This window comes from Engystomops pustulosus, chromosome 2, assembly GCF_040894005.1.
Source record: "Engystomops pustulosus chromosome 2, aEngPut4.maternal, whole genome shotgun sequence".
Lineage (NCBI taxonomy): Eukaryota > Metazoa > Chordata > Amphibia > Anura > Leptodactylidae > Engystomops > Engystomops pustulosus.
Window position 1 is genome coordinate 221,439,523 of NC_092412.1, and position 21,178 is coordinate 221,460,700.

At 41.8% G+C, this 21,178-nt stretch overlaps 1 protein-coding gene across 2 annotated transcripts in view; it reads right to left on the minus strand.

The window, feature by feature from the left end:
- The window catches only part of PITPNM3 (PITPNM family member 3), a 358,693-nt gene extending 353,132 nt beyond the window's left edge, over positions 1 to 5,561 (minus strand). The window contains exon 1 of one of the 2 annotated variants that reach the window (XM_072138218.1): positions 5,416 to 5,561. Coding sequence is in view for 1 of the 2 variants with exons in the window: in XM_072138217.1 (XP_071994318.1) it covers positions 5,090 to 5,123 (34 nt within the window). In the remaining variant the exon portion in view is untranslated. The other variant, XM_072138217.1, reaches the window with a different exon arrangement.
- Positions 5,562 to 21,178: the final 15,617 nt, after the last annotated feature.

The window sequence follows — 21,178 nt, forward strand, 5'->3', positions numbered from 1 at the left end:
CTGAGTGATGAGTGATGGACGGTTGACCCAGTCAACTATTGGGTGCTGCATACTGCTGGTTAATTTCAGCTCTCTGAAACATGTTGTTTGTTTCTTTTGCTATTGCTCTTGCTATTTTTTCTATTCTGTGTATCCGACCTCTGCTACGTTAGTCCTATATCTCTTGCCACTTAAATTTGTATTTTGCAATCATCTAGAATTTGACCCGGTTCTGTCTGGCTTTGCTTGTCTGTCTTCTCTATTTCTTGTCCCTCTGTACTTTGTAATCCTTTATGTGCACCCATTCAGTGCAGGGATTGACAACCAGAAGTCCCTGTCCATTAGGGTTTGCAAGGCTTGTTAGATAGGTGACAGGGATTGTGGGTGAGTTTAGGGCCTAAACCCCATTCTCTGCCTGTGACAGTAACTGAGTAATAATCTGTGGAGGGATCCCAATTGCAGCTTGCAAAAATTTAGAGCTGATGGGTGTGGAGAGAGGTCCTTTTTAAGTGCTACATTCTAGGTGGGATGGATTTAACTTCTGTTTATTTGTGTTTTTTTCAAGGTTTAAGTGTTTGTGTATGAAAATTCATCGGCTAACTGGAGTGCATTAGGAGCCCACAGCTCTTCCAAATATATGTGTACCACTGACAGAGGTTACATGTACACAAATATTGTTTTTGGCCTGTGCTAGCTAATTAAATAGCTAGCACTACCCTACATATTTGAATGGGGTCTTACACATGGCTGTGGTCTACATAACTCCATGTATGGGCTGACTGCCCAAACAACAAACTGTAGAGCAGGTATTTAGGTCTATGTTTGTGCCTCATGCAGTCTTCTATAATTGTTATCAATGCATGTGAGGACTTTACATGCTGATGACACATGGCTGCAAACAATGGACTACAGGGCTAAAAAGAACCAACAATCTATTGGGGACATTTATCAGGGTGTGTACACCTATTCTCTGGTGTAGAAAACCTTAAATGAATTGTAATTCCTTGCAATCCACTATGAATTGTGATTATTTTTCCTGTTTACGCCACCTCCATGCCGTGGGTACGTAGAGGGGTGTGACGAGGGTTGTGCCTGATGAACAGTGGACAGGTATAATGTTACATAATTTTAAAAGTTGATTTTAGAAATATAAATATAAGAAATATAAGAAGATTACCACAGTCATAGTGCCTGGATCTATGAGTAAGTGTCCCTGGTTTATTGTGATGGATTTTGATGGGTTAGAAATGTTTATTTCCCTATACTATTCGAAACAGATTCTGCAGTCTCAGTGCACAACATTACAATCTGTATTCAGAACATTACTGAATATTCAGTGATATTTCCCAATATAAATTCCTTTGATGCCTTCAGTCTGGTTTAGTTTGGACCCTTCCCTGTTCTCCATTACCAGACAGTGGTAGGAGGCCTGAACATGGTTGAGACCTGTAATAAGCAGAATGCTATCATTTTCTTTCTAATATGAGTGACAGTTCTTGTTAATTTAATGTACAGCTGACATACATTTGCAAGACCAGGGGCGAATTGTTCCCTTTCCCATTCAGAATTCTTACACCACACTTGATATGTTCTTACCACGCACCCCGGGAAAAAATGATTTCCTGAACTAAATGATTTCAAAGTAGTGGAAGCTAATTCTTGCTATTCTTCCTGGAGCCGATGCTTGCTGCAAGGCTATTAAGGCATCCACTCTGCTAGGGTGTGATGGGTGAACCCAGACTGACAAGGCAGACATTCAGAGTCACGGTGAGTGACGGATAGGGAGATGCGGTCACAATGACTGACACAGAGAAAAAAAAGGCAAAAAAATTGCAAGCAGATAGTGTCCTGAGTAAGGAAAAACTCATTATCCCAGCTGGTAGTCCCTGACGTCCTGCTGTGCCAATACATTACAGGCCTTAATATATTATACTGTAAATGCAGTCAGAAATGGTAGACGCTAAACGGGTTTATCGCTGAGCCTCTAAATACAGGTTGTCTGGAAAATAAAGTAAAATCAATGTTTCAAGGCACCGAGAAAAGAGGAAGAAAAAAATCTCTGACCCAGCAATGAGTTGATTTGAAACTAAATTTGGAAGTATAAATCAGGTGTATTTCGTGCTTGAGCCTTTTCATGGCTTGAAGGGAGTCTACAACCAGCCCCCATCTCTTCTATACTGTAACAAGCCCCACACAGTGACACCTAACTTACCTGCATCATGATCAACTGATATTCAGTTTCCAAGAAAATCGACATATGTAAATAAGGTGATTGGTGCACACAGGGCATTGGCTTCTCTCCTGAAGCACTCCTCTGGCACATCTCCTACCTACCATCCTGTATGTATCCTTCATTCGCTTCCTCGTGATGTCTGTCCTAGCCTGCTCAAAATGTTGTGTGTATAAATCATGCATGTTAATGCATGCTTTACCCTCTTACAAAGTCCACCCCATGTATGTATCTGATCACATGAAATCACAGCATGCCTCCAGGGACCTCTACTCCTCCCTATCCTCCATGGAGGTATACTGTGATTTCATGTAATCAGATACATACATGAGGTAGATGTTAAGGTTACTGGGTAAAGGACCTTAGATGACATCATCCTGGTCACATGGCATGTAGTGCTCAATGAAGTAATAGAAGTCTCTCTCAATGTTTCAGCAAGGCACTGTGTAAAAAACATTTGACACCGCATTTTATACCAATAATAATAAACAGAGATATATATTTCTGTGGTTGAATAGTCCATAAATACTAGTTCCATACAGCAGCATGTCTTAGCAGTGAGACCTGTCAATCAGGAACAAGGAGGCAGAGCAATGCAAGTCAAATTACTATCATTGGAATCCCCTCAGGTCAGTTGCATATAAGTTTACAAACTTATTTTTTCAACGTTGCAGCAATGCAAAGGAACCATTCAGGGATAAGGGCAAAAAAGTTCATAGTTTTTTTAATTAAGTATTTATTTTGGGTGGGTTGATTTAAATGTCATGTTCCCTTTAAGTTATATGTTCCCTTTAAGTTACATATAAAAAAAAAGATATAAACAACAGAATATGGCTACCTGTGGTTAATTGTTTGCGTCCCCTGAGTCATGAGTGTGTGCAGTCCGAAGAAATGACTGCCTGAGCAGCAAACGCAGCAGGAATAGGACTTGCTCTATAATTTGAGGCTCGGGCAGTCAGCTCATACCTGAGGTAGTGGAAGCCACTGCCACTTGTGATGCCATGAGTCCATTGAAATACAAGGGCTAGCTGTTGTGACAACGGTGAGAACACGCACCAAAATACAGTTTATTTGCATGAGCCATAAAACTAAGAATCTTGCTTAGGAAAAATCAAGGGAAAAAAGTCCAACAAGAAAAAAAACAGTCAACAATAGCATTGATGATAAAGTTTGTAAAATTTTGCAAAGTAGATTAATGAATTGTACTTAGCCTATGCCTATTTTACCAAAAAAAAAAATTGAAGGACCTGTCACACATGAGGACTAATTCTACTTAATCATTTCAGAGAAAAATACACACAGCAAAAAAGGTACAAAAATATGCAACATTTATATTGTTACATGAACAGTTCTTAGTAGAGGGCTTTGGATTCTCAAGTAGAAAAATACTTTTTGGAAAGAATGATCCCACCACATTTTTTCTTCAGAGCTTTGTGATACAATTTGCTGCAAACTTTTTGTTGTTTGTTGGGTTTCAGAAAAAGGATTTAATCTGCAACGTCAGATCAATATAAAGTGAATCCTATATTTTTATGCTGGCCATACAAGTTACATATCTATGAAATGAATATTTGTTCACCCGACAGATATATACGCTGTGGTAGCCAAGTGTCCATGGGTGCTCAATAGGGAGAGGGGAAGTCTCCCACTTTATTCAGTGAAAAACAGAAGAATTGGGAAATTAAAATGTAAGTGTCCGTTTTTTCCCTGACATTGATGTAAGTCAGGAGTATCCCATACACATTACATGGCCAGTTGATCCAGTATTCTCTTAGAAATGGTCAGATTCTATTCCAAGCACACAAAGATACGAGCAGACTCTTTCCAATTGTATCCGTAGTCAGCTTTAGGTAAAGCGGATAGAATTTCAGAAAGAAATAACCGATGACAGGTTGAGGTTACAAAACAGGGATGAATGGATATGAAGTGTTCTCATATTTCACAGCCATGATATTATATGTTTGAGCGTTGGATTCACAAAACATTACGCCTGGAACTCCTACAGCATGTAAAGACTTGACCTCTCACATCCTCCCTTCTTTAGATTGTGTCACCAATGCATAGGAAATAGAAGTTCCTCCTACAGTCTTCTGAAAAGTTCTGTTCTATAAACTATAGGTTCAATTCCTTTCCATATAGAGCAGGACAAAGCACTTATGTAACACAGCCCACTTACAAGATGTGGTTGGAGATTACACTTCATGACTCAGTCTGTTAATAAGTCACATTATGTAACAAAGTTTGAAGAATTAGTCGTCGAAACACAAAAAGACCAACAGAAATGTACAATACTGTAATCTCTTAACCGAAACATCAGCAGCCACAGGAAACAAAAAGCAAGATTAATTTTTTTGTGGATCTATAACATAATCATCTTCAGAACTCATTGAGTAAGCAGCTTCTTTAGACAACCACAACCTGGTCTGCTTCATGGACCATAGAAATGTTGTCACCAGGTGGGACAAGAGAAAGCGTCTGCCTGTCAACGGCAACAGGCTCGTGTTCCGCATTCCAACACATTAGTTAAATTCCTTCCCAGCTGCCAATGACTTTGTCTCTCCCAGTGACAATGTCCTCGGAGCTGAGATGTTCTCAATAACTCACAAAGGTGACAGCCAGGTGACGGCTGCAAACATCAGGTGACAGTCTGGTACATGCGATACTTGGCAATAAACAAAGTCATACGCAAAAGCAAGCTTTCGAGACTACTCAGATCTCTTCATCAAGCTGAGAAGACTTATGAGGGACACGCCAGCCAGAGGTTAAACTGCACTTACTGTTCCTGCCATGCCAGTTATCAACCCATGTCACATCTGATTGACTCAAACTGCAACCCTAGCCGTCCAGAGGAGGCAAGCAAGCAGCAGCGCCAGTGCTTACCTGCTTGTGGAGCCCGTGCCATTGGTGCGTACATACAATCACAACAAGTCTGCTGCTATTCCAGGCTCTTGGTGTCTGCAGGCTTCCCGCAAGCTCCCAGTATTTCTTTCCTGCAGCTGATCTCTGGTTGAGATTTCATAGCAGTGAAAGCTTCTATGTGCTTTATTCTAATCCTCCCCCCTTTCCTTATTCGTGCACGGACATTTATTTAGCTTGGCTGCCTCTAGTGGCTCTGAAGAGGCTGAAATCCCTCACAGGCTTTTATTACTGTAAAATAGACACGGACATAAACATAGGTGTCTACTGCTGTCTTATTATATTCTTACCTTTGTCACGTAATAGTTGCAAAGCTTAATGACATTACAGCAATGACAGCCCAGAGATCTCCGCACATTCCTCCAGTCCACCAGATCCATCTCACGGCAACATTTATTAGCTAAATGCTACATAATTTAATAGGCGGAAGGGCCATATTTATTTAATGAATTGCAAATCTGACGTCATAGGGGAAAGTACTGGGCAAATTACTGGAAAGACGATGTATAGAAATAAAGAGAATGTTGCAGTATTTGCTCGGAAAATTTGATTTCCTAATATAAAGTTATCAAATTCTCTGGTAAATGAGAGTAAATAATATCTATGGGCAATGTCACATTATTATGGAGACATAACAGACGCAGCTGATGGCGTCCTGCATCTTCAGTCTGAGGCAGATCACTTGCATCGGAAATTTCTTCTCCTGTGTCAGTCAATGATCTGCTGATATTTAGTGCTCGCTCTGACTTTATGATGTCACTTGGTGTGGAAGTGGAGCTCGAAAATAAGAGAAAGATCGATTTTTGCTCTATATTTTTCCTTTACTTTGTTTGACTTAAAATGGGACATAAATGGGCCACATTTGAAAGAAATTAAAAAATACGGTCCGTAATTGAAAAATATAAGTGCACTTTTAGCAGCTATGTGTGCACTAAACAAGTTCGCATTCACAGCACACATGTGAATGTGAACTGTTTTCATATCGATCATTTAAAAATCTATTATCAAAGGAATTGTCTGAGATCACTAAGAAAAAAAAAATGTATACTTACCTTTCTTAGGTGCGTTGGTCCAGCGCATCGCTTTTCATTACTACCGGTCTCTGTTGGTATATAAATGCTTAGCAGTGACATCATGACCATAGCACTCACTCGCTACAGCCGTATAAGGGTACATTCACAATAAATGCGGCTATTGCCGGGCAAGCCACGTCAGTGCGCTGCAAAGGAGGAGGGATGAGTGTTACTCACCACTCCCCTCTCCATAGGAAATAGCGCTGTATGGCCGTTATTATAGCCAAAGGTAGATCAAGCTCTATCTTTTTTGTAACAAGTATGGTACAGTGGGGCACATTTAATTACCCGGTCCCTGCGCAATCCCTGATCCGGACTGTCATGAGCCCGATTTCCACAGTTCACCTTCTTATTCCTGGTGCATGTAAGTGCATGGCTTGCAACACAAATTTAAATGTAAAATCCCGGATGTAGTCCAAATCCATCAGATCATCCAATGGCCCGCTCCCCTCCTCCATCTCAAGAACATCTCACATCCAACCCTTCCTCAACCTGGAGTCTACAAAGTTGCTGGTCCATGACCTCATCAGCTCTGCTTGGTCTGTGGTCTCCATTTCTTTGTAGTCTCCTAGCTAACTCTTTAACACCCAATCCATCCTTAATTCTGCTGCCTGTCAAACCCATCTCTCTCCTCGCTTCTCCTCTGCCTCACCTCTCTGCTAGTCTCTCCACTGGTTACCAATTGTCTAACTAATTCAGTTTAAAATATTAACCGTGACAAAGCTGTCCTTAACCCGCCCCCTGCTTATATATCTGAACTAATCAGCTTATACCATCCCACAGGTAATCTCCATTACTCACAAGATCTTCTGTTAAAGGAAACCTACCACTTGAAGTGGCAGGTTTCAGATGGAAATACCGAGCACCAGCTCAGGGTGAGCTGGTGCCGGAGCTTATTTTTGTTAGTGTTTTAAACGCGGTTTAAAACACTTTGCGGTATCGCGGTTTAAAACACTTTTTAAACTTTATAGCCGGCGCTGGGAGGTACGCGCTCGGCACTTACCATGCGCACGGCTCTCCTTCACTTCCTATGTAGCCGCGTGCACAGTCGCGCGCATGGTAAGCGCCGAGCGCGTACCTCCCTGCGCCGGCTATAAAGTTTAAAAAGTGTTTTAAAACACTAACAAAAATAAGCTCCGGCACCAGCTCACTTTGAGCTGGTGCCCGGTATTTCCATCTGAAACCTGCCACTTAAAGTGGTAGGTTTCCTTTAAGATCCACTCTTCTCAAGACTATCTCCAGGATTTCTCCCATACATCCCCCAAACTCTCTTCCAAGATGTGTCAAACTGTCCTCACCTTCCAAACCCTCAAACATAACCTGGAATCCTACCTGTTCCGAATTAGCTCCATCACTCAATAACTTGACTGCTCTGCTCCCTCACCTCCACGTGTCCACCTACCCTCCCAAATAGATTGTCATCCCTTAAGACCAGGGTCCTCCTTCCACGTGTTCCACATCTCTTTTGTACTTGCACTTGTTTTTGTCTTACTGTAATGTATGTGAACCTCTTATTGATTGTACAGCACCATCTAATTAATGATGCTCTATAAATAAGGAATAATAACCCCTTTAAGGTTTTGTAGCTCAATAAAATGGATGATCTATCCACAGGATGGGTTGCCAACTCAAATCAGTGGGGATCTAACACTAAGGACCCCCACTGAACTGCTGATTCCACCTGCCTACAGCACCAGAATAAACACTTTTGTAGGATAAAGCAGAATATTCCACTGCTGAGTTTTATATGTGATCTTCCAGAGCTAAACTGGCAATAGGGTCACGTTCATACAATGCAGTTACATGCTTGATCCTTCTCCATTAGCTTCCTTAGGGGAACAGAAAACATCTGCACAAGGTGGAATTTTTAGCCTCACATTGTTACATGAATATTTTATAATATATACATCATTGTATATGAAACCTTCAATACTTTTACACAGCAGCCAGATGTTACCCAAGAGTGACGCCAAATTTGTAAATATTCATGTCAATTCATGAGAAAAAGCCAAGCATAGATTCAAAAAGAAGTATAAAGACAAAGCATATGTAATATGCAAAACTGCAGAAAGTTACGGTACAGTACAGTGGATGGGTTTTAAAAGACACATCCACGTGGAGCTGAAAAATTACTCAGAATCAAAAGGATGCTACTTCTGTTACAGAAATGCTGTTAAACTTTAATGGAGAAATTAGATGGAAAAAATTTGTAGGATATTTGCACCAAAGTTTACAACAATATTTGGATATTCACTTGCAGTAGGACTGTTGAAGAAATGTTTGCAATGTTATCTGATTGGGGTATTTGGACTGCAAGCCCCTTTAAGACAAAAACTGCATATGGATTCAGCATAAGAGTTATAAATAAGGGGCAATCCAAAAGGTACTAGATCTCAGAAACACAATGTAACATGTCAACACCTTGTATGGCCTGAAATCACAGCACAACAACGATGATGCTGAGCTGCATTTAGTCTGGTCTATGCAACTATCCCAAGGATCCAGTATCTTGCATCATTCACGGGCATTTGAGTTGACCCTAAAGGTATGTAGGACGCATTTGGTCATATGCGTCACCTGTGCAATGAAAAAGGGTGAACTCTTTGGCAAATCCCTGAATGATTATGATCTACCTGCACATGAACTTGTGATTTGAGCTTAGTTTGAGGTCAGTGGGAGGTCTGCTCACACACCAAGGACAACAGAAAAAGACTGTCTGAGCCGCAAACTCGGACAGGAAAAGAACAAGCTCTGAAATTTTGGGCTCGGACAGTCATCTCAAACACAGGGGCGCTAGAAAGAATGGCCATGTGTATCAGCCTATAGGAATACATGGAGACCTGGATGTGCTTGTCGTTAAAATGGGGTGGGAGGGCTTACAAAATCAAATGTGTTGCAATAAAAAAGCAATACATATTTTGCTAATGGACACTTTCTCTGAGGTGGCAAATCTTCCCGCTGTCTGGATGTACTCTGATACTTCTATTTTGCCACTACATCTATGTTTGAAGCTGCATTTGTGAATTCAGGCAAATTTTTCTCACCTTAACTTCCCTCTTCCATTCTTATATATGAATTTTTAATTCTTTCCGGTTCATTGGAGAGTGTTGTAGAATTATGTCCAATAGGTGTCAAGGGGCTTTTAATGTCAGAACTTGGGGTTGCTGCTCATCAACCACTCGGATTGATGCCATTTGCGCTTTTACTGCAGCTAGTTACTACCACTATTACCCCTTTATTTAAAGGATATAATGGATTTTGGCCAAACCTAGATTGTTTCCTGGATTATAGACAACACCAGGTCTGGTCCTTGAATTATAGACAATTGAAGGTCTGCTCCTCTGATTGTTGACAACCCCAGGTGTCCTCCTTGTGTTATAGACAACACAAAGTCAACACTTTAAATTTTGGACAACCCTGGTCTTCTCTTCTCTAGGCATTATTAATGACTTCAGGTCTACTCCTTGAATATGGACAATCCAAAGTCTTCTCTTTGCATTATGAACAACAACCCCAGGTCTTCTCTATGTATTACGAATTATAACAAATCTAATCCTTGAATATGGACATGCCCAGGTTTTCTTTTTGCATTATGAAAGACATCCGATATGTTTGTTAGAAATGAACAACATTTTGACCAGCCCCACCAGCACCACTGCTCCTTCAACAATGGACAACTCTGAATCAGTTCTTTGGATTAGCTCCTATCTACTCATTGGATTTTTCTTTTTTAGATAAACTCAAATAAAAGCTGTGTATGCCGTGTGAAAGGAAAGACCCACATCTCAGCCTCTGCTGCCCATGGGTACTGACTTTCCTTTGCCTTCTGTTAAACCTAGCCCTGAGGTCTGTACACCCAGCAATGGAGTAATTAATGCCACATCTGTTGAGCGCAGCATGACAGCAGCTCTTACACTGTCTCCTGCACTTAATGTAAATCCTGCAACATTCAGGCAGATTAGGATAAAATATAAAATGCCATTTAGACCATGACACCGTAAGATCTAATTTATGGGAAGAGCAGGATGATGTTCTTTACCTTCTAAGCAGCCATACAAGACGTATTGTATAATAAGCTGTCAGAGTGTCAGAGCGCAGGCAGCATTAGAGATGTTCTCCAGAATATTGGCATGTTATTGTAATGTGACATTTCTACAACTTCAAAGGCACTTGTATAACTTTATAGCACATATTCTAAGAAGGTGGATGAGAGCATTGCTACATGTAATCTATTATGTTACCTAGGAAGCTGAAAAGAGGCACAGAGAAGGAAAACTCCATATCTTACATGCACAGTAGATGTGCATAGTATATCATCTCCAGTATTATACACTAAGGAGTTTATAATGAACAGGAAGCAAAACAATACAATAATATAAATAAATAAAAATACCCCAAAGCAGGGTATAATGGGTTGTTCCAAAAGGATACATATGGTAGCCACCCACACAACCCCCTACCAAAGTGAAGGAAAAAATAAATAAATAGCAGAGAAAGTTTGTAGTAATGCTAAAGTGAAATTAATGTACAATAAGACACAAAGAGGCAGATTTACTTACCCTGTCCCATCGCGATCCCGCGGTGCTTTGTCCGACGAGGATTCGAGTCTGCCACGATTCACTAAGATCATGCGCCCGTGTTCCTACATCCTTGGCTTCCGCACTGAGGTCCGCCGGAGTTCACCTTCTTCTTCCTGGTGCATGTGAGTGCTTGATCTTGCGACACAAATCTTTTTTAAATTCCGCGATTTGCCCAAATCCATTGGGTTGTCTGACGGCCACACCCCCCGATTTTTGTTGCATGCAAGCTGGCGCTGAGGTGCCAAAATCGCGTGCGCCGAAAACTCGGGACAATTCAGAGCAAAACAGAAATCGTTGGTAAACCCGACAAAAATGCGTCCGACGGACCCTTAGTAAATGAGCCCCAATATGTGTCTCAAAAGGATTTGAAGTGTTCGTTTTTATCTTTATTTTAGGATGGAATTTATTCTCCTTACATATTTTCAAGCTTATGGAGGTTTAAACGCCATCCACCACTAGAGATTCTGGGTAAGGAATAAGGAAAAAAAACATTTAGACTGTGCGACTACTATAACCTAATTTCATATTAATTCATTACAGGTGGGGGTGGAGTATACAAGATTGCTTCTATAGGTTTGTTCTTAAGATGATTTGATTTGTATGTAAGTTGGAACAGGTATATTTTATAAATGTAACTCCAGACAAAGTATTTTTTTGTCCCTGTGACTATTGGATGTTCATAATTTTGATCTGTCAAGAGAACAGGGTTTAACAATAAAGTTTTATAAAGTTTTATAACTGTTACAGTTGATCATTGCAGCCCAGGGGCAAAATTCAGTAGCTTACCAGCATCCAAAGGGCGTCATCAGAGGTCACAGTGGGCAGAGAGGTCTGTGTGTGATGTGTGTATCTGTGGGGTCTCTTGTTTCCACATCATGCAGAGTAAGCTTCTTTTGTGATGGGATAGGTAGTTAAGAGGGAGGATGAATTCAGTCATTTATTTAATCTCATTTTCCCACAATTGATAATGTTTTTTGGTCCACTTACCTATTTTATGTTCTAATTCTGAGGAAATTGGATGAGAGCCAATCTGGTCAATATAAAAGGGTTGACATGAGGGTTGTCAGAGGTATATATTACCAGTGATGCTGGATTGTAAACAGTACTACAGTACTAACTAGTTCTACTAAGTAATAAATGCAACAGGACAACGTGTATGTTTCTTTCCCTCCAGAAATTCTTATTTTATAATGTAAGTTTTAAGAAACATTTTATATTGAGCTAAATCAAGCTTCAGTACAGACTGATTACTAATAGATTTTATTTATTACTGTGGAACATCTACAATAATTGCAGTGGTTGATAGGCTGTATTCAAGGTACACAGTGATCTAGAATCACACAGTGATTACACAGAGGGAGGGGGAGTTGAGTGTTCAAGACCCTCAACTTTTGGCAAAATTAGAGAATGGCTACAAAGAAGGACTTTCTCCGAATACAGGAAAGTTATATTCACCCACCTACTCTGTCCGATTCCAGAAGTGGTAATGATCATGTGTCAGCTTCAGAGGTCACATGAACAGAAACAGTGAAGTCCAAACTATAAATCCTAGAGTGGTGATCCAGATGGAGACAAAAAAAAACTCTACAAGGCTGAATTGGCACATAATAGATAGAAATTCTTTCCAGACTCCATATGGCAGTCAATCCCTGGATCAACTTTAACTAATTACAAAATGTTTTATTCCCATAACCTTTGTTATTTTTGCACTGTGATGGCATCCAAGCCCCTATTTAGCATGTACAATGTATCAGCCACCACAACATCATATGGCAGAGAGTTCCATGGTCTCACTGCTCTTACAGTAAAAAAAATCTCTGTCTATGGAGACGGTATAACCACCTCTCTTCTAGGTGTAGAGGATGCCCCCTGTCTATGGTGATGGCAGTACCACCTCTCCTCTAGGTGTAGAGGATGCCCCCTGTCTATGGTAATGGTAGAACCACCTCTCTTCTAGGTGTAGAGGATGCCCCCTGTCTATGGTGATGGCAGTACCACCTCTCCTCTAGGTGTAGAGGATGCCACCTGTCTATGGTGATGACATTACCACCTTTCCTCTAGGTGTAGAGGATGCCCCTTGTCTATGGTGATGGTAGAACCACCTCTCCTCTAGGCGTAGAAGATGCCCCCTGTCTATGGTGATGGTAGAACCACCTCTCCTCTAGGCGTAGAAGATGCCCCCTGACTATGGTGATGGTAGAACCAACTCTCTTCTAAGTGTAGAGGATGCCCCCTGTCTATGGTGATGGTAGAACCACCTCTCCTCTAGGCGTAGAAGATGCCCCCTGTCTATGGTGATGGTAGAACCAACTCTCTTCTAAGTGTAGAGGATGCCCCCTGTTCATGGTGATGGTAGAACCGCCTCTCCTCTAGGTGTAGAGGATGCCCCCTGTCTATGGCGATGGTAGAACCCCCTCTCCTCTAGGTGTAGAGGATGCCCCCTGTCTATGGTGATGGTATAACCTCCTCTCCTCTAGGTGTAGAGGATGTCCCCTGTCTATGGTGATGGTAGAACCACCTCTCCTCTAGGTGTAGAGGATGCCCCTGTCTATGGTGATGGTAGAACAGCCTCTTCTCTAGTTGTAGAGGATGCGCTCTGTCTATGGTGATGGTATAACTACCTCTCCTCTAGGCATAAAGGATGCCCCCTGTCTATGGCGATGCCCCCTTCTCCTGGTCACAGGCCTAGGTATAAGTATACCTCTGGAGAGATCCAAAGATGCCCATTCAGGTATTTGTACATTATAATAAGGTGTACCCTCAGTCATCTTTTTGTAAGATAAATAATATCAAATTTTGTAATCTATCATTGTGTTCTAGTTTGCCCATTCCTGTAATAATCTTGGTTGCTCTCCCCTGCCCTTATTCCAGTTCTACTACGTCTTTTTTATACACTTGTGACCAAAACTGTACACAATGGGGCACATTTACCAAACTGTCTAAAAGTCAGAATATTCTTAGTTTCCCATGGCAACCAATTACAGCTCAGCTTAAATTTTACCAGTGCTCATGAATATTTTAAAGGTGAGCTGTGATTGGTTGCCATGGTCAACTAAGAATATTGTGACTTTTAGACAGCTTGATAAATCTGGCCCAATATTCCAATATTACCCAGTTTTACCAAGTAATTGACTGTTTGGAACATAATTCAACTTTTTATTTATTCATCCCAAGTGAATAACCTTACAATTATCTACATTATACTTCAGAAGCCATTTATCAGCCCGGGCTAGCTTTTGTAATAGATGTATGTGTTATGATAAGTGTGTGAATGATGCTTTGCTGGAGATATTTTGGGGGTTGTAGTTGGCTGGACAATTTGACTGCTTACTCTTTGGATCACTGTAAGTCATTGTTAAAAATCCTCCAATGTGTCTCTTACCTCTAAAAACCTCAGCACATGTGTCCATTATTATTTTCTTTCCAGTAGTACAGCTTAGTTAATCTGAAATGAAAATAAATAAGTTGCAAACTTTCCATGAATCAGTCGCGGCACTGTTTTTTATGAAAAGAAAAACTACCAGACAACCCCTTTAAAAGTAAGGCATAGCAAGATACTTTTGTAGATATCTCCCATCTACATATTATCTTTGGTTCTCTTGCAGTCTGCAGGATGTATCCTCTTCATCAGAGCAATAAAAATTCACATTTGTGGTACCTTCTGCGGAGAGATAATAAGATGACCTGTTTTAAACAGCTCCAAATGCCACGGGGAGCTTATATTAGAAAAGGCATAAACTTTACTATCCATTTAACTTCTTTGAAGGTCACACATGAGTAAAGCTAGACTGTGTGAGCTGAATATGGGATTACATTATCCTGCAACACGTACTGTAATTCAGGTAATAACAAGCAGAGTGTGTCTAAGTGTTGATAGCTGCTATGCCGGGCACATAGTACCACATCTGATACCACGTCAGTCCTGATGGAACGAGATTGTGTCAGTTACCGTGCGTTTAAAGGGGCATTAAGTATAAAAAATCATAATAAATCCTCTTCTTCCTTGGTCTTGTGCAGCACTCTATGATGGTGATAGGTCACAGTCCAAAGTTCATAAAAATCCCCATCTCAAGGCAAACCATTTTGCCTTTACGTATCTGATGCATGTGGCTTGTGATAGGGTTTTGCTTCCTCTTATTTTTGCAGTCAAGCTTTGATCAGGACAACACAGAAATTGCATAAAGCAGCCATCCAATCCCTGGCAATTGAAAGAAACATGTCACCTGAAATCCACACACATTATACAAGACTGTAATTGTGTCTCTATGGTTCCAGTGTGGCTCCTTATGATTGCTCTGCCTGGAAAATAGTTTGCCCCTTGCTCTTTGTCAAGTATTTTTGTAATGCCTTGCCCAATAACATTCTGCTCTTGGGACCCCCACCAATCAAGAGTGTGAACCCCCGCTGTTTATGTGCGTCGGAAATTGTAGACCACAGCGCTCCCATCACTGAAGCTGATGGGCCCTGGTGCAAGGTCTGTGCCAGGAGCTCGACTATAATGTATGGTTTATAGTACTAGTCTTCTCATAAGGGAAAGTGACATCTTATTGGCCCTTTAAGCCACTTGTGCCTGGTTGCCACCACACCATCTGCACCCCTTCAAGTTACGCCCCTAAATCACATTCACTATGAGTATGCCAGTGAAAGCCAAGCGTTGTTCCCCACAATTTATAACATACTACGAAATGGAGCAGACAGACACATGTTTGACCTGGTGTTTTGTTCAATCGGTGAGAAAAGAGCCCCTGTTCTCCTGATCGTAGGGGTCCCAGTGGTCGTTATCGGCTAACCTGTTGTTGATATTACTTAATACAACTAACCCCTTACAAATCAACTTAGGTTTAGACTCTTTATTGACACCAGCAGCTCATTTCCGGCTTATGTGTTCCCTATAGTCATTCAACTTGTATGGAGCATAAAATGTCAGCCAATCACTGGGCACCACGGGTCACAACAAGTCCAGTCATTGGCCGCAGTGTCCAATCAACACTGTCAAATAGCAGCAAGCATTAAAGCAAATTCTGTGTGGGAGCTGGACAACCCTCTTAACTAGTTACATATCACTGTACAAAGACAAGGCTTCGTACTAGGGACAGCCTGTGAGATTGAAAGGTAAGAAAAATATTTTTTTATAGTTTAGTTATAGTTTTATAGTTTGTACATTGGTATTAGTAGTAGATATAGGTAGGTCATATTTCATGGGAATACATGTCATTTTATGGGAAAAGAAAGTTCTTACTCTCTTTTATAAGAAAACAAAGTATGTCACCTTACAGAACTTACTCTCAGGGATTTGGAGGTTGTCCATGGCCTAAAGTCATAAAACTATTTTGACATTATAGAGACAGATGGCAAAATACTGCAGGGTGATGAATCAGAGTGAAACAAAGCAATCCAAAGCAGAAATGAGGACATACGGAATTAAAAAAAACATCATGCCTTACTGTGTCTGTGTCTGTGTCTGAGAGAGAAAGTATAAGAAGAACATGTTGTCAGGCTCAAGGGTTGTGGATCCTCTGGACCACTGCAGACGATGACACAAGCCACTACCTGGGACCGGAATCTAAGTGGTACCCGGTTTTCACCAGAGCCCGCCGCAAAGCGGGTTGGACCAGCTTCGGCGTGGTACCACCAGGTCGTTCCTCAGGCGTGACTTGTCTGTAGCAGTGGCCAAGTTCGAGGTACAGAAACGGCACGCAATCTCGTGGTCAGGTCCAGGCACAGGGTCAGGGCAGGCGGCAGAGATGCAACGTCAAAGTCTAATCCGAGGTCAGCAACAGATGGGTACGGGAACACGGCACACAGAATAACAGCATGGAGGAACACTGGTACACAGGAACATGGAGGGACTCAGGTTGACACAGGAACACGGAGGGACTCAGGTAGACACAGGAACACGGAGGGACTCTGGAGACAGGAGACGCAGGAATGCAGGAGACACTGGAACGCAGGAGACACTGGAACGCAGGAGACACTGGAACGCAGGTAAATCGCTATAGAGCTTTCTCTCAGGCTGTGAGGCACAAAGATCCAGCAAGGCAGTAAGGAATTTGCTGGACTTTTAAAGGGGAAGTGATCAGCCAGTGCACCAATCAGCGGTGCGCTGGCCCTTTAAGCTGAGAGTCCGGAACGGGGTGAGATGCGCTGGCGCTGCGCCTGCAAGCCCCAGGGGACACATATATATATGTGTGTCAGGATCTGGGGTTGCTGGGTGGTTGGCACTGACACAGACTCCAGGAAAAAAAACCAAAGTTCTGTCTTTCCAGCCAAGCTCTGCCATTGTCTGCTCGCCTAGAAGACTTCTCCTTCTTCACTAATGAAGGCAATCCCAGTCACCTGAGTTTCCCCAGGTGTGTCCATAAGGTGTGGACTGAGGGGAATGGGAATGGCAAATCCCTCTACAAGCCTACCTGCCATTCCCTAAAAAATACAGCCCAGCGTCTAGCACATAAACAATGCTCAGCAAACATAGTTGTTTGCTGAGAAACCAAAAATCTGGATCTCCTCATCTCACCCTTCAAAGCAATCTGGGTGAGATGTACATCCCTTCCATTATCTGACCGGCCATCAACTTACATACCCCCCCCCCTCTTCTCCAGACCAGAGGGCTGGGAATTTGTGGCCAATACAATGTATTTTTGATAGGGCCTCAGCATTTCCCAGTAACTTACCTGGTCTGAAAACACAGAAAGACAGAAACCATCTGGTAACATTGGCATTTCTATCCTTATTTATTTTCATCCTTGTTAGAGGGGCATAGTCCGTTACCAATTTAAACTTTCTGCCTAGCGGGAAGTATTTCAGCATCCAATGGCCAAGCAATCCCTTTCCACTATGGGGTAATTTTTCTCTGCAGGGGACACTTTCCTGCTCAGATACATCGTTGGATGCTCCTCACCATTTACATCCTGGGACAGCACTGCTTCCAGGCCTGCATCTGAGGCATCGGTCTGCACCAGGAACTCCTTCCTAAAATCAGGGGTCATCAGTACTGGCTGTTGGCATAAGGATAACTTTAACCTGTGGAATGCTTCCTATTACTCTGGAGTCCAGTGGATCATCACTGACTTCCATCCTCCCGTCAGGCCAGTGAGAGGAGCCACACTGAATGCAAAATTTGGCACAAACCTATGACAGTACCCAGCAAACCCAAGGAATGAATGTTTTTTTTTGCTAGCAGTGTTGGCCACTGTCTGTCTGTATTGCCTCCGCCTTATTGATTTGGGGCTTTATTACTCCTTTGCCAATGAGATATGCCAAATACTTGGCTTTCTCTAGCACATTTCTCAGGGTTAATAATAAGACTTGCCTCACTTATGGAATCGAGTACTGCTTGTAGAGGTGGCTTCCCCAGTCCAGGCTGTGAGTAATAACTTTGTCCAGGCAGGCCACCACATAGTCACAATGCAGCTGCAAGATTTGGTCAACCTCTGAAAGGTATCAAGATCTCCATGCAACACAAATTGGCATCACCCTGTGCAGGTATAGCCCTTCTGTCACGACAAAGGTCTGAGGAGGCTCACACATGTTCACCCCATGTAACCCCAAGGACAGTGGGACACTATACTTAAAATACGTTACCATGTGAATATGGACGTTGAAGAAGTTTGGTGATATATAATCCCTTGTTTTATTGAGATGTGAAAATAAATGTAAAGAGTTTTTATGCTAGAACGGCTTGCTGAGGAAATTTTTTCTACAGCAGCAGAATCTCCGGCCATGTACTTGACAATGAAGTGATCATGAAGGGTTCCGGCCAATCTCTGTAAACTCTGTGGCTGTTCTCCCACCAAGAACATTACTAATCTTTATAACGTGTGCATGGCGGATTATTTGTGATCTTACTCATTGAAAATAGACTGGTGGAGACTTCTCAGTTGTTTTCCCTACCTTGTAATCCTTGTTGCTTTTGAATGGCCAAATAAAGTCACCTTCTTGAGATTGTGATACCTTTTAATGGCTGACTTAATACCCTGTAGTAAACTAGGTCAACAGAGATGGAGAGAACAGCAGTGTCTTGTTGGGCTAGACATTAATGTGTTGAAGTGTTGGTTTGAATAGGTCTTCTAAAGAACATTTCACCTTTGCATTCGCTCACCATGATACTTCGATGAGCATGTAGAATATATGTCTACACACAGAATAAGATCCAGTTCTCCGTCCTAGGAACATTGGTCCTTTCCTTTATTCTTCATGACATGTTGTAGTCTGGTCTAACTTGACGTTCTAACATCAAGTAGAGAACAGGCAATTCATTTCTCCTTTCTATGAATTTCCTATGTCAGCAGGTGTATGGGCCACACGCCTCTTGTGTTTGATGGGTTTGGAATAGTGGTATAGCCCTATTGCACATTATTCTGAGAAGAAAAGTGCCCTTTTGTAGGACTTGGTGGGGGTCCATGTTACATGCATGGAAATCAGAAGATGAAACATGTACTGAAAACTCTCTGTATTTATATAACTTCAGTGGATAATGTACTGTCATATATAGTTGATATTTTACATGACATGAACATTATAATACAAAGTGAAAGTGTTAACGATTATATCCATTGCATTTGTGGTAATAGCCAAATGTGGTAACACAGGGAATTCTTTGATTATGCGCAAAGGCTTTGTCTTAGTCCACTACAGATAATTACCATTAAAGCTAATGACATTCACTGCCCTGGAACAAGTGATATTAGCGATTCCCCTACAGAAACCACTAAGAAAGTCTTCACTTGTATGAAATTTTGCATCTGTTTTCTTTCGTGCTGGATCCTACAGTCAGAAAGATACATGCTTACTAGTGATATTATATTATCGCTTGTCACTATTGCCATAGCACATTGCCTCACACCATTAAATAGTGTTTGTAAGGTTATGGAAAGCTTGACTTTGTGTGTTGTAGAACATAAGTATTCTATGCAATGAGTCCACTGAGAGAACGAAAATAAGTGCGGTTTAACACCAGCGCTTCCGAGATTTTCATTATGGAATTTCATCCTCATTCTCCCTCTCGCTTAGCAGTCAGTTGGGATGAATGATCACACGACACTTAATTTCTTTTCTAATGGAATCTGTGGCTTTTTATATAAGCGGGAAATAGACTTAAATTAGTATTTTCTTTCCCTCAAGGTAATGGGTCAGAGAGTGTGTCAGACGCCCCACTAATTACATGATGAATATCCCTGTATGATATCTTACTGAATCCAAGATCCCTGGAAGAGAACAGATACCATGCCTGCACACAGATGACGAAAAAAGCTTTTATTGATAGTTAGAATCAGTTAATGCAGCAAGTCAGTATTTGCAGTGTTGCCCCTTCTTCTTTAGGACCTCTGCAATTCTCCCTTGCAGCTCTCAATCAACTTCTGGACCAAATCCTGACTGATAGCCGTCCATTCTTGCACAATCAATGCTTGCATTTTGTCACAATTTGTTGGTTTTTGTTTGTCCACCCGTCTCTTGATGATTGACCACAAGTTCTCAATGGGATTAAGATCTGGGGAGTTTCCAGGCCATGGACCCAAAATCTCTATGTTTTGTTCCCTGAGCCATTTAGTTATCACCTTTGCTTCATGGCAAGGTGCTGCATCATGCTGGAAAAGGCATTGTTGATCACCAAACTGCTCTTGGACGGTTGGGAGAAGTTGCTCCTGGAGGACATCCTGGTCCCATTCTTTATCCATTGATGTGTTTTTAGGCAAGACTGTGAGAGAGCCGATTCCCTTGGCTGAGAAGCCGCCCCACACATGAATGGTTGCAGGATGCATTACAGGTGGCATGAGACAAGACTGGTGGTATCCCTCACCTTGTCTTTTTTGAACAAGCTGTTTTCCAGATGTTCCAAACAATCAGAAAGGGGATTCATCAGAGAAAATGACTTTACCCCAGTCCTCAGCAGTCCACTCCCTGTACCTTTTGCAGAATATGAGTCTGTCCCTGATGTTTTTTCTGGAGAGAAGTGGCTTCTTTGCTGCCCTCCTTGACACCAGGCCTTGCTCCAAGAGTCTCAGCCTCACAGTGCGTGCAGATACACTCACACCTGCCTGCTGCCATTCCTGAGCAAGCTCTGCACTGCTGGTAGCCCGATCCCAAAGCTGAAACACTTTAAAGAGACGGTCCTGGCGCTTGCTGGTCCTTCTTGGGGGCCCTGAAGCCTTTTTGGCAACAATGGAACCTCTCTCCTTGAATTCCTTGATAGATTGTTGACTGAGGTGCAATCTTTCTAGCTGTAGTGTATTCTTATATCTGTTTGTATTGGCTTGTTTTGTCTTTTTTCTGTCTACTTAATTTATCAATCTGACCTTTATCTCGTGTTAAATGTCTCAAGGCATTTCTTTCAATTTTCTAAGATTTCCTTAAGTATGGTTTCGTCTGGAGTTTTGGGGCCACATGTATCACTGTTTTTTTCT